A 15148-nucleotide genomic window follows, 5' to 3' on the forward strand; every position below is an offset into this window, starting at 1 on the left:
GCAATAGTTGAACCTTTAAAGTTTTTAACAATGTTTGAGTAGTAACAGCTTACAAATCTGCATATTTGTTTGCCTTGCTTATTTAGCAGTATGTAAATAACCCTTGATTTTATGGATTTAAAAAAAAATCAAAGTTCCGTTAGGCAATTAATGCAACATAAAACAGTATTTAAAAAAACAAGATAGAAAAGACTGGAATGCCTGGGAAAATAGAAAAGGTATTTGTTATATCAAATAATGCATAATTATTTGAGGAAAACTTTCATACCCCTATTAACCTAAAGCAGTGTTTTTCAAACTTGGCTGGGAATTCTAGGAGTTGAAGTCCACATCTATTAAAGTTGCCAAGTTTGAAAAACACTGGTCTAAAACATTGGATACAGGTTCTTACAAAGGTACAAGTGTCTACATACAAAACATGCCAAACCAGAATATATTTTTTGTTGAAGCAGCATTGCATCTTTTCTCAAATACAGGTAGTCCTCAATTTACAACTACAATTTAGCCCTATATTTCTGTTAAGTGAGGCAGTTAAGTGAATTTTGCCCACTTTATGATTTTTCTTGCCACAGTTGTTAAGTGAATCACTGCAGTTGTTGAGTTAGTAACATTGTTGTTAAGTGAAGCTGGCTTCCCCATTGACTTTACTTATCAGAAGATCAGCAAAGGTGATCAGATGACTCCAGGACACTGCAACCGTCATAAATATGAGTCAATTGCCAAGCATCTAAATTTTGATCATATGACCATGGGGATCCTGCAACGGTTGTAACTGCAAAACTGTCATAAGTCATTTTTTTCAGTGCTATTGTAACTTTGAATGATCAATAAATGAACTGTTGTAAGTTGAGGACTACTTGTATGCTGTTACAGCTTTTATTTAAAATTGTAGAGGTATACACTAAATGTAATAAGGTTTATAATATTTTTTAGTTTCCTTTAATAAATATGGGCTTGTTTTTACTGTAATAACTTTAAACGATTGACTTCCGTGTGTTGTGCATATATTTGCATAGTGCCAGTTCATCTGCATAAAATGTTGCATTTTTTATTAGCATTAGATCCCATGCTGTGTAGCATATTAAGCAAGGGATGTCGAGCATTTTCGATCTTGGGCGAGTAATTCATTGTCTTCCCATGTGATGTTTAGAGTCTTTAAATCTTGGATATTCATTTTTTATGGCATAATCATATATCGTCTTGATAATTATTTAGGAGGTGATCCATTGGACCAGTTTGCTGTAGAAAGTATACAGAATGAATGGAAAGTTTATGTCAAGAAGCCATTGGACAGAGAAGTAAAAGATAATTACCTTCTAAATATCACAGCTACTGATGGGATGTTTGCTGCTAAAGCAGTGGTAGAAGTTAAAGTCCTTGATTCAAACGACAACAGCCCAGTTTGTGAAAAGGTATTGGTCTGGATTTTTGATACATGCTGCCATCTAGATAACAAGAATACGATGCTCAAAGTGAATTATTACTTTGGAGGGAGAAAATTCTCAAGTCCCACAAACATTTTTAATCAGTATGTCTGCTAACCCTAATTTATATTAATAAGATCTAATCTGATGATATTATTAAATCTATTAAAAGACCTGTTTATTGTCCCAGACTTTAGGACGGAGTGATGGCTGAGCCCCTGTTGGGTTAAAGTAGGGTGGGAGCTTGGTTTATTTATTTGGCATCAAGCCACTTACAGATTCTTTTTTAAGCTTATAATTGTAAACTATTCAGAATATTCAGACACATGCATATAGTACACAAAAAGGAGTGTGTGTGTGTGTGTGTGTGTGTGTGTGTGTGTGTGTGTGTGTGTAAACAGTTCATATTTAAAAACTACAAAGCTTGCTGTTTTTCAAGAGCAATCTTCCCCAAGCTGATGCCGGGGAAAATGTTGAAACTTTCTATCATTCCTGTTCATATTATTTGAATATTATAGGACTTGTAGGAAGGGGCCAAATGGAGGAAAGCTGAAGAGTTTTAATATTTATCTTAAAATTGCTTTTAGGCCTTGTACACAGACACTGTTCCAGAAGATTCCCCGCCAGGCAAATTCATCATGCAAGTCATGGCCACAGACGCAGATATACGTTCCAATGCAGAAATAACATATACATTATATGGTGCTGGTGCAGAAGAATTCAGACTCAGTCCAGGCACAGGTAGTATTTAGAGGTTATAAACTTTCAGTGAAACCTTAATCCTTACTGTTGATAGGTCTTTGCATAGTTGGTTTTATGATGGTTTAGGCAAGAGAAGGCCACCATGAACAAGCTCCTTATTAGTTTGGCAGAACAACAGTTATTGAGCATGATTCTTCTACCAATTTGTAGCCACCAAAGACTGTTGACAGTGGAGAGTAGAACAGTGAATTTTGGAATCACTAACACTTACCTGTTCTCCCAAATAGTCTTAGTTTGAATCTGTCAATTACATTGATAAGACTACTAAAGCTAAAATCATGACTATAGAATCTGCCTAGCATAAAAGCCAAACAAAGCAAACATATATTTGCTGCCCTTGCCAACAGTTAAGTGCTTTAAAGTGTTGTTGACAGGTGCTATGTTCACATTTGCATGTCCCACCTTTTAGAGATCAGAAATACTTGTGAGCTCATTACTAGTGTGGTTACTCCATAATTAGTCAGTTTAAGATTGTATTTTGATTAGTTTAATATGAACAGCTTATATCTTTTTATATTTGTGAACTATCTTAGCTCTTTATGTTTTAAATTACTTTTATTCCAGAATTACTGTTGGATGGATTTGATTTGTAAACTGTAATGTATTCATTACTTCTTATGCTGTTCCAGACATAAATTAGAAGGAAAAAAATTACTATTTTAGCATAAAGGAACAAGTGTTGCCATCCTTTACCAATCTTTTAGTCTGTTTTTTTTTATCAGGCACGTGGATGGTGGTGACACTGCACACTTTTTACACTTGCATTTTCAAAAAGCCTTTTGACAAAGATCTTTAGCAGAGTCTTAAGCAATTCTTAGCTGGTTAAAAATTGAAAGCAAAGAGTAGATAAATTGATTGGTTTCTCAATGGGGGGAAATAAAAAGTAGAGTTCTGCAAAGATTGTATTTGTCTTTCTGCTTCTTAACTTAGTTATAAATGTTTTGACAATTAGTAAGCAGTGAGAACCAGTTTATGAATGGCACTAAACTATTTGGTATGTATAACTAAATGTCATTTTGAAAAGCTTCAGAGGATCTCTTTAATCTGGTCAACCAAATTATAAATGCAGTTTGAAGTATGTATTTAGTTCTTAACATCATTTGCTTCCATTCTTTTATTTTTGTTGCTTCTTTTGTAGGTGAACTGAAAACATTAGCAACACTTGATCGTGAACAAAAATCTGTATATTCCCTTATGGTAAAGGCTTCAGATGCAGGAGGAAGATTTTGCCAGTCTGATATTATTCTGAATATAGAAGATATAAATGATAACCCTCCAGAGTTTACAGCAGAAACATACTCCATCACAGTGTTTGAAAACACTGAACTGAACACTTTGCTGACAAGAGTTCATGCTACTGATGCAGATGCAGGTATGAGTTATAGAATAATTATTTCTAAAAGAAAGCTCTACTATTTATGCAATTGTTTGTTAATTATATTTCATAAGTCTTCTTTTGTATGATACAGTCTATAACTTGTAGATGTGGCTGAGCATAATCTTATCACAACTCACAGTTCCAGTGCGTGGATTGCTACTAGCTACTGCTTCCAGCTGGCAGCCAGTGCCTATGTGAATGTGAGGTCATTTCTTTTACTTTAGATCAAGCATTATTATCCAGAATCTTCTGGGCTATGGAACAACTGAGTGCTTAGAAGACGAAAGATATAATTGTTATAAAAATATAAATGTAGGTTTTGTGATTATGGATGAATGGCATATAAATTAACTAGAGATATGGGCGATCAATCCATTTAGACTAAATTCTGTGGCTGTATTGAACTAATGCATGCATTTGGGAAAAAATAGGGTAAGTTTTGTAAACATTTGTACTGTGTGCCATTTGACACTAGCGGAAAGCTATATAGTAAAAAATAAAAGTGACAGTTGTCTTTATTTTCTGCATTAATCAAAGGAATTAATTTGAAAAACTATTTAGAGCCTTAATTTGCTGGGTTTTTTTTATTGTAGGTTTAAATCAGAAGATTCATTATTCTCTGCTAACACATGTAGATGGGCAATTTTCTATTGATGAATTCTCTGGGATTGTTAAGTTAGAAAAGCCCTTAGATCGGGAGTTACAAGCAGTGTATCATTTAATATTGAAAGCTGAAGATGAAGGTTCACCAAGGAAGCTGTCTTCTACTGCTACTCTAGTGGTTTCTATTTTGGATATAAATGACAATCCCCCTGTCTTTGAGTATAAAGAATACAGTGCAACCATCTCAGAAAACGCAACAGTTGGGATGGAAATTCTTCAGGTCTATGCTGCTAGTCGGGATATTGAAGCCAATGCTGAAATCACGTACTCCATAGTGAGTGGAAATGAACATGGAAAATTCAGTATCGATTCAAAAACAGGTAATTGTTCATATATTTTACTAATAAGGAAAAATTGCTAGCATCAATAACATTGCATAGAGGGCTGGATATATGTGTGCATTTTAAACCTTTCTATAATGTATTGTGTTAACACAATATCTTATTTTATTTTAAAAAAAACATGAACGAGATAGAATAATTAAGGGTAAAAGTCTTGGGCAAATTATCATGCTTAAATTGTTTGCTAAATGAGGTGTTCATGAAGTGGAAAATCACATGACTGCAACTATGCTGGAAAGAGACAAGACTAGACAATTCCACACTTTCAGCTTTTGTTTGCGTCCTAACCCCTTTTGGAACACTTGAATGTCTGCTTAGTGTCTTGTACACATCATAAGTCATGTGATTGTTCTGGCAGCCCAGGGCTGGGAGCCATGGGTGCACTCTGCAAACTGTTTACTCTTTTGCAACCTCTTCTTTTTCTATATCTCCACTCTGCAAGGAGGAACCCCTGACCCTTTTCTCCACCACCTCAGAGCACATTGAAAGCAGTGCAATTATGCCAGCAGTCCAGGGCTGGGAGATACAGGCACACTACACAAACAGCTTACAGTACTGTCTTGAAATTGCTTCCTCTCCAATATCTCTACTTTGCAAGGAGTGGGGATAGGAGAAAAAAAAGCAACCTCCTTTTCCTGACCCTTTCCTGCTACCAGAAAAGTAGGAGAAGATCAGGCACAGGACAACACATACTAATGGTGATCATATGCCTGAGAGATGCTGCAAAGATTGTAAATAGTCATAAATTAGCCATAAAGCTGTTCATTAATATAGCCCATGCAAACAAAAGCTCCTTTGGTGTCCTCCATAATTTTTTAAAGTGAAGGGTTGTGAGACAAAAAAACTTTTAAGAAATGCTACTCTGATTTTTCTAGAATATGAATAAGTAGAAATAAAGTACATCATGTAGGGCAGGGGTCTCCAACCACCAGGCTGCAGCCCACTACCAGGCTGTGGCCTATTTAGAATTGGGCCACTCGAGTGGCTGGCTGGACCGCTCGCAGTACTCGTACGCCTGCGCCCCACTCTTACGGCCCAGTTCCCCTCTCCTCCCAGCCTGGCTGCCAAGCCACAAAGTTTGGGGATTGCTGATGTAAGAAAGAAAAAAGAGAAAAAATATATTATAAACTAAACAAGTGAATATGACAAATTGTTTGAAAATCCTTTTTTTATCTATGTACATAAATAAAAATTGAAATATAGGAACATACACAAATGCACACACTTAAAAAAAACAATCAGGCATTACTTATATCGTTCCAATTTTATATGATTATTCTGTGGGGTACATCCAAAGCCTGAATAATCTGCTGTAGTACTTGACATGTTGATAAATTCTATTTACACCAACCAAATGCTTAGGAAACAGAAAAATTATAATTGCAAAGTCATATTAATAGGCTGGTGAATTCCTTACCGAAAATATATTGAAGAAGCCACAACTCCCAAGTTAGATTTCCAGCAACAAGAGAATTATAACCAACTTCTTTGAGGTGTGAAATAAGATTTTATGTTAGGTTAATTTCATTTTAAATTAACAAAAGAAGATTACCTCAAAGCTTTCAAGCAACTGTTTAAAAAGAGGAGCATGTACATAATCAACACCAATTTATATCCAGCTCAGTAATGCCAGCATGGCAACACATAGACAACATAGTTGCCATTATATACTTACATCCTGATACCTTCAAGTGCACAACTTGGAAACATTTTGTGACATGTCACAGTTGCTCCCTTGTACTTACTTATGCACACATTGAGAGATTAGCAATATATTTGATTACAAGGAGCAAAAGATTCAAATCCTGTCACAAAACCAGTCTTTAAGAATTCACAGAGGTAACAGCTGAAGAATTGCAGATCAACAACTTCCAAAGGATTATTGTTCATTACCCACCCTTCTGATTGCTTTTAACATTTATTGATTACTGATTGATGGCTTTTTAGCACAAATGTGTCATAGAAATAATACTGCTGGAAATATTATGAACATGATCAGCCATAAAAACGGATTATTTTCATGAGTGGTTATTTTCAACTCTTTCCCATGTTACAAAAGCAGAGACATTTGTTACTAAATCTGAAATAATTTATGAAGCAATTTGATATTTATAAATTGTCATTTTACTTGCTTTAACTATTAGTGTCACTTTCTTTTTTCTAGGTGGAATTTTTATTATTGGAAGCCTTGATTATGAAATTTCCCCTGAGCATTTTCTGATGGTAGAAGCCACAGATGGAGGAACACCTTCGCTAAGTGATGTTGTAACAGTGAATATAAACATAACTGATATCAATGATAATACTCCAGTATTCAGTCAAGACACTTATACAGCAGTAATCAGTGAAGATGCTGAGGTTGAACAATCAGTCATCACAGTATGTACTTCCATCCCCAGTTTTCCTGAGATAGTCCTTGCATTTTAGAAGAACAAAAATTATGCTTAAACAGCACTGCATGAGAGAATAATACTGTTCTATATTTGCTGATTTTTCTGAAATATTATTTTAAACCAAGGATACAGAATACCATAATGCCCAAAATATTAATTCTGCTATATAATTAAATTTATAGTTAAAGACAGATTGGTTTAAATAAGAGTTATGATTCTGGAAAAGGTTTATCCGAAATGTTAAACAATCTGAAAAAAAATCACTGTCTACTTGGTTTGGTTTTAATGGAGAAATATGTGTCTTTTAGATTCTTGCAGCTGATGCTGATGGGCCTTTGAACAACTACATTCGATACTCTATTATAGATGGCAACCAAGGAAATCCCTTCACAATTGATGCTACCTTGGGGGAAATTAAAGTGGCTAAACCTCTCGACAGAGAGAAAGTAGGGTTATACGTTTTAAGATTATGTTTGTAATTATTTTAACAGTATTTCTAGAAATTATTTATTAGTTAAGTATTTTGCAAGTAATTTCAACCCTTCATTTTGTCTTAATATTTCTTAGTCTTCAAATCCAAAATCCTCAATTCATTTTTCTTCTTTCAGCAAAAGGTCCATATAAGGCTTCAAATCTATCAGAAAAAAATTAGAAAAACCAAATTAATTTTATAGTTCCTATAATTTGATTTTATTAAATAAAATGATTTTCTCTGAACCAAGAAAGATTTTATAGATTTTCTGCTGGCAACAGGACTGAAAAGATGGTTTTGTTTTGTTTTGTTTTGTTTTAAAGATAAGAGATGGCATATAGGATGGAGAGATAAATGCTTCTAACCTTAGAGGGAGTTAAGAATCTGTTGTGATAAAAGTTGGAAGTCACTTCTTTATATTATATATTTGTTTTTCTTTATTTGCTTTTTTTCTTTATTATGTTCTTTTTATTCCTTTATATTCCCTTTAAGTCTGTTTGTATTAGATTTTATTAAAATATAAAATAGATAGGTAGTTAGGTGGAGAGAGGGAGAGATTAAAAAAGAAAAGACTTTTTCTGACATGCCAGATAGAGGGACCTATTAAATAGAGAATATGTTATAAAGCTTTTCCTGCTAATTGTAATGACTAGGCTACTTTATAACAGTAAAGATGGTCTTTCAGATAGTTAATCTGAAAGCAATTTAGAGATTTAACTGTTAATCCAAGAAGTTGAAATTGTGCCTGGTAAACTGATTGTCAATCATATGCTTTAATACAAGCTTATACAAGTTAGCATCATCACTGCTAGATTTTGTGTTAATTGCACTGCAATAATCAAAATAGACTAATGGTGGGAGGTTTGTAGCATATTACTAAAACTGATTTATGGTATACAGACCAGTATATGTGAATTGACTCTATTGACAAAAATTGTTTCTTGGAAAGAGCAAGATTACATTTTAGTTATGTTGTTTGTTGTACATAGTTGATACTGTAATAGACAGGTGGCTTATATCCAAATCATTGTGTAAATCAAGTAGTATTGTTTATCTCCAGATGCTGTGTTGTTCACTTATAAGCTATCTGTACAAACTTTCTTAATGCAAAAGGTGGTGAATACATAGATTCAAATATTTTATATTTCAAAAGAATATATCCTGATTGTGTTAATATTTTTCTATGTGTTTCACTCTGAAGATTTCAGGTTACACTTTGACAGTTCAAGCATCAGACAATGGATACCCGCCAAGAAGTAACACAACTACAGTCAATATTGATGTATCTGATATAAATGATAATCCACCTTTATTTTCAAAGGAGAATTATAGCATTATTATTCAGGTAATTCATAGATATTATATTCTAGCATTTGATGTATTCTGTTTGTTTTCTATACTTTTGGAAAGCTTCTACTTATAATGTAATATAATTCATCCATTAGAAGATTGTAAGACATTTATATAAATTCTCAGTGAGACTGGATCAATTCCAGAGTCTGAGTTTCGATAATGATATCTTTTGAATGTGTATGGATTTTGAGAGTTGATAAATAAAGGGTCCGTGTTAATGCTAACGAATTAAGAATTTCCTTCCTTGATTCCATAAGCTAAGTCCTTATCCTGATTTTTTTAAGGAGATCCATATTGGCACTTTGCTGCTTTCATTTCCTTCAAAAATTCTGTAGGACAAAGAGGAGAATCCTTTGATTTTTACTGATACTTCTAATTATGTTATTAGGTTGAAGTTGATAATTTATTTTAAGTTTATCTTGCAAATGGAAACTGTTCTTTCTTATTTTTCGGAGAAGACAGAATCTCACAAATTTAGTTTTGCCAACATGAGAAATGCAGGTCTTTTTGCTTTCTACAGAAAGAAACAAAGTATAGCATAATTGAAAGGAAAAAAGGAACTATCATAGCTCGATGAACTTATTTTTCTGATTCATTGGAAATCAGTGATTAACAAATAAAAATGTTAATTGATTTGCATGTTCATACTCAAAACCTTTTTAGGTTTCTTAGGTAGAGAGCAACTACACAAGAAATAAATTTTACAGAATCATCTGAAAGTTGGTTTTAATGTGTGAACTTGCAATACTCAGAAAGTGAGCAGAGGATAATAGTAATGTTTACTGAAAGTAATTGACAATTTTCTTTTAAAAATAAATCCAAATCTTTCAACAAAACAAAAAACGGGGATACAACTAATAATTTTGTTTTGTTGAACAAGAAAACAAGGTTTTAACAAGCTTAAATTAGCAATATCAAAGTTATCCTTTTACAAATATACAGTAAAGCAGAATGGGGGCAATTTAATTAAGAGATGAAAAATATTCTCATTCCCCTTTACTTGTAGCTAAAATTCCTCATTCTCGGGTGCTTGCTTTGTAGTAATAGTGCGTTTATTTGTATGATCTCAAAAATAATAGTAGTCATTATAAATTAAATAGGTCCTATCTGAATCTTTAATTTTACTCTTACAGAATTTACTAGCTAAGCTTAACTTTTGGCATGTTGATTGTCAGGCAAGAATTGATGGTTGGAGGCCTAGTTGGGTTGCATCATAGTATACATGACCAAACAAAGGATAGGAAACAGTAAGCTTAGCTCTCCTTTAACTACATGGGAAGTAAAGTGACAGAGAGATTAAAGGATTTATTTCACAGAGGGTTGTGACACAGACAGGAAATAATCCTAGATGTTTTGTTGCTGAGACTTGTACTTTAGGATTGCCCAAATAGCTAAACACATTTCATCTAATCTAGCATCCTACTTCAGCAGTGGTCATTTCAGAAAAATAAGAAAAAGGACCAGAAGTCTTTTATAAGCAATAAACAGTATTTTTTTTTGTTCTTCCAAGTTGAAGGTTAGGTTGCATTGGGTAATAGTCAGCAAATACATCAATTAGGTGGGATTACACTAAGGGAAAGAAGGAGCTAGGAAACTTGAATTGCATTTGAAAAAGGCCCAATATATTGTTAAGTTGCAAAAACTTTCATTTTAGCTAATAATTTCTTAATAAGACAAAACTATTCACTATCACATATATTCATACATTATGTATAAAGCAGTTTTATCTGTTTGAAAGGATTTTAACATGTTTTAGTATACTCCAGAAATATTATAGTATTATTAGATTTAGTCCATTAATTGAAGAGATTGAATCGAAAATTATGGGAGTACCTCGCCCAACCATTTTCAACAAGGGGGGGGGGAGATACATTACAGTTACTGGTTCTTACACATTTTTATACTTTATATTCTTATATTTTAATACTTTCAATGATCTAGAAAGGACACAGTAATATGTGTAAAAGTAGCATATTTGCAGCAACCTCCTTTGAAATGGAATAACTGACTGAGCTGGATCATTGTGCTCAGGGCTTTACATGTGAAAAAATGAAGTCAGGTTGATCATGTTTTCTTCCATTGTACAAAGCCAAAAAAGAAGACAAAGCACTCCTGCTAAGGAATGTGCAAAAATATATTTTAAATTTGAAACATTTTGAAATCCACACGACCCATGTTGAATTTGAAAGAGGTATCCTAAATTTAAAGTATCTGTCTCACCTTATAATTTTTAACAGTTTGAGAAAGATTGAAATATCTCATTGAATCTGAAACAATTGTTTTGAACTCAGAATGGAGTTTCTTGTTCAATTGTCACGTCACATCTTTGTAGTTGAAAATAGCTTTGTAACTATATTAACGCATCCACATAAAACATCCCACTTTTATAGGAGAATAAGCCAATTGGATATAACGTTCAGCAGCTGGTGGTCACAGACAAAGACTCCTCCCACAATGGTCCACCATTTCTTTTCACAATTCTGAGTGGAAATGAACTTAATGCTTTTGAGATCAACCAACATGCTGTACTTACAACTGGTATTCAACTACAGCGCAAAGTGAAGGATCATTACTTGCTCCATATTAAGGTATGAAATGCTGTAATACGTCTTTGAAATATGTTGAAAGAGCTGGGCTGTGAAAGGGTTAGTATGTGCTGCTGTATGGTCAGATAGTTATTTCAGTTTAGACTGACACCACTGCATCTTTATTGCTGTTTAATTAGAATGGGATGCAGTGGCCATCCCATTCTAATAATGAATTAAGATGCTGGGCTTGTCAACCAGAAGGTTGACAGTTCAAGACCTAAGCACCGAGTGACTGGGTGAGCCCCCTAGCAGTTCAAAAGCATGCAAATGCAGGTAATAAATAGATACCACTTGAGGGGGGAGGTAACTGTTCTGTGCACCTCAGCATATAGTTATGCAGGCCATGTAACTATGGAAGAGTCTTCAGACAATACTAGTTCTCTCGGCTAAGAATCAGAGATGAGCATTGCCCACTAGAGTCAGACATGACCAGACAGGGAAAACTTTTGCCTTTATATATATATAAAACCACTAATAGATTAATGGTCCATTTCTGTTCTACATAGAAACTACATTTAAAATGCTATTATGAAAATTCAGAAGTGAGAAAAGGCAAGAGTCACCACTCGTATGTTTCTTCCAGAATTCACAAGCCTTGCCAGGGTTACATCTGAAGCCTTGTGAAATTTTTTATGGAAGATTTACTTCCACAAAATTGTCAAATTACTCCAGAACAGCAATAGAGTCATCTTACAGGGGAAATGGGTGGCATAAAAAACTTACCAATAATTCAGTCTAGGCATATTAATGAAGAAAATAATATTACAATGTTATCCAAAATGTGCTTTTCTCAGATCAGTGGAATTTGTACATAAATAGTATCATAACATGGGAAGAACTTCCCATTCCCTTTCAAGCCTGATTCCAAAGAAGAAATTCCTACATGATACCAAAATAAATGGTTTCTGATTCTGATGAAGTACGTAATAGCATATTTAAGGAATTGTAAAAGGTTGCTTTGTAATTATATTAAGAAAGTTCTGGAATAGTTTACTGTAGGATCCATTGAAGAAAACAAAAAGTAGTCCAACTGCCACCTGCTGTTTGTTGATTGATATTGCATCCTTGATCATTTTTAGTACCTTAGAGAACATTCTGAATTTTGTGATTCCAAAGGGTTGTGGTTTTTTTTAGTATGTATAAATGTTTCACATATTTAAAGAGTCGGCCTTTCCTATAAAGGTTTGTAATGAGTGTTTTATACTATTTTACCCACTGATTTCAAATTAAATTAATTAAACTATATGAAAAACAGTTTTGAGGAGGCAATTAAGTTATTTCAACTGTATCAGAGAAGCTTTTATAAATAGGTATTGCTGAAATCTTGTAATAGGGAGGTCTTTATTGTCAGGTCTTCTAGCAGCACAAAGTGAACTCTGATGATGATGGAAGTCATTTCAGATGCCTTCCAGGCTCAAGAAGGAGCCATGACTTCAATTTGAAATGAATTGTTTTCTTTTGTAAACTCTAAAATGCCACTTAACAAAACTCAAAAAGAGTATCCTGGATTATGTGTTTAAAATGAGCTTCTCTTTTATGCTTTGTCAGCTTAGAAACTTGCTAGTAATGAGTTTAATTTGAAACAGTATCCCATTTATTCTTATAGTTGTTATTATTCTTTAAAAAAGCTAGGAATTAGAAATCCTTACAGTGTTCCTTTTCCTCCAGAGAGCTACCAGTTAATTATCATATGTTGCTGCCTAGGCATTTATTTAGACATTTTGCCAGTAATGAATGTTTCCTATGTACATTGAATGGTTCTTCATCATAATTGAGATACTGAAAGCAAATTGAACTGAATAAGTATGATAGATAAGTATGCATCTCCTTGGTAATGCTTCTCTCAAGTTCAATTTTATATCATCTTCATTAGTCCTTTAATGTTTGTAAAAATTGCCTGTATCATACATCTTACAGTGCTTTAAGTCAAAAGTGAGTTGATTGAGTACAAATTCATTGTTTATTCTAGGTGTCTGACAGTGGAAGGCCTCAGTTGTCTTCTGTGAGTTACATTGACATTAAAGTCATTGAGGAAAGTATCCACCCTCCTGCAATCCTGCCCTTAGAAATCTTCATCACAATCTTTGGAGAAGAATATGGTGGTGGTGTCATTGGAAAAGTGCACGCAACAGACCAAGATGTTTATGACACTCTAACATACAAACTAGATCCTCAAATGGAATCTCTGTTCAGTGTTTCTAGCACTGGGGGGAAACTGATTGCTCACAAAAGGTTAGATGTAGGACAATACCCCCTGAATGTTACTGTTACAGATGGAAAGTTTACCACTGCAGCTGTCATTGCAGTACATATCAAACAGGTCACACAAGAATTGTTGAATCACAGCATAACTTTTCAGTTTGGAAACCTTGCCCCAGAAGAATTCATTGGTGACTATTGGCGCAATTTTCAAAGAGCTTTAAGGACTTCCTTGGGAGTTAGAAGAAATGATATTCAGATAATCAGCTTGCAACCTTCCAATCATCCATCAAATCTTGATGTACTGCTGTTTGTTGAAAAGGCTGCTAGTTCTCAGCATTCAACCAGAGCCTTGCTCCACAAAATAAACTCCTCTGTGCCTGATCTTGAAGAGATCTCAGGTGTCCAAATCCTTAAAGTTTTTCACAAACTCTGCTTGGGTTTGGATTGCCCTTGGAAATTTTGTAATGAAAAAGTGATGGTGGATGAGAAAATTATGTCAACTCACAGCACGGCTAGACTGAGTTTTGTCACACCACATCACCATAGAAGTGCAGTCTGCCTTTGTAAAGGTAAGAACTATCTATATTCTAAGGTACAAAATTAACTTTCTAAGCTCTTAAGCAGAAAAGCAATAACTGAAGTACAAGAAATATTCTTTGTATAAAATACAAACATTGACTCCATGCTTATTTAACAGCCACAATTATAAGTATAACCTTATGTTGAGCAAAATGTAAAACTGTAGTAGAGTGGAGAGATCATGCTTTTGACCTCACTATTGTAAGTAGCTTTTTCCCAAATCATGCTGGCTGTAATGTCTAGAGGAGGCTATTATGAGAGGTCTCTCAAACATTTAAGAGCTTCATTTTTTCCTATCCTTATCTTGATAGAATAGCACTAGCAGTTCTATCCCTAAGGATATGCAGTGTGGGCCTTTAAGAAAACATACATTCTTAGTGTGACTGGAGAATTGCAATTCCTAAAAAAGTCTGCCTGACGGCTCCAAAGGATTTGAAAATGATAAACAGTGTACAGTTAACCTAGATAACATAATTTATGAATTCTGTAGAGAGATAGAGAAAAAAAAGAGTGCAATCTCAGGTGAGTAATTTTCCCAGCAGAATGTGATCTGATAGTAATTTACAACTGAATGATGGAATGATTGCTTGCTGGGTGGCTGTCATATTTTCCTTCCTCCTGCTTTCTGACAGCTATCATTTTCAACACCTGTTGTGCCTGAGCAATATTAGGATCAGAGCTTTAGGTGCTCCTACTTGCAGAATAGGGACGCGGTGGCTCAGTGGGTTAGGACGCTGAGCTTGTCGATCAGAAGGTCGGCAGTTTGGCAGGTCGAATCCCGAGTGCCGCGTAACAGAGTGAGCGCCTGCTACTCGTCCCAGCTTCTGCCAACCTAGCAGTTCAAAAGCACGTGAAAATGCAAGTAGAAAAATAGGGACCACTCCGGTGGGAAGGTAACAGCATTCCGTGTGCCTTTGGCGTCTAGTCATGCCGGCCACATGACCACGGAGACGTCCTTGGACAAGCGCTGGCTCTTCGGCTTTGAAACGGAGA

General features: G+C 34.5%; 1 protein-coding gene across 2 annotated transcripts in view; it reads left to right on the forward strand.

Moving 5' to 3' along the window:
- Nucleotides 1-15148, forward strand: part of FAT1 (FAT atypical cadherin 1) — a 124687-nt gene that overhangs the window by 90463 nt on the left and 19076 nt on the right. For both annotated transcript variants that reach the window (XM_081333081.1, XM_081333082.1), the window contains exons 11-19: nucleotides 1216-1412; nucleotides 2012-2165; nucleotides 3325-3558; nucleotides 4158-4547; nucleotides 6733-6947; nucleotides 7270-7407; nucleotides 8635-8778; nucleotides 11177-11374; nucleotides 13344-14145. In XM_081333081.1, the coding sequence (XP_081189207.1) occupies nucleotides 1216-1412; nucleotides 2012-2165; nucleotides 3325-3558; nucleotides 4158-4547; nucleotides 6733-6947; nucleotides 7270-7407; nucleotides 8635-8778; nucleotides 11177-11374; nucleotides 13344-14145 (2472 nt within the window). The remainder of the gene's footprint in view (nucleotides 1-1215; nucleotides 1413-2011; nucleotides 2166-3324; nucleotides 3559-4157; nucleotides 4548-6732; nucleotides 6948-7269; nucleotides 7408-8634; nucleotides 8779-11176; nucleotides 11375-13343; nucleotides 14146-15148) is intronic.

The sequence above is a fragment of the Vipera berus genome (genome assembly GCF_964194415.1).
Source record: "Vipera berus genome assembly, chromosome: 7".
NCBI lineage: Eukaryota > Metazoa > Chordata > Lepidosauria > Squamata > Viperidae > Vipera > Vipera berus.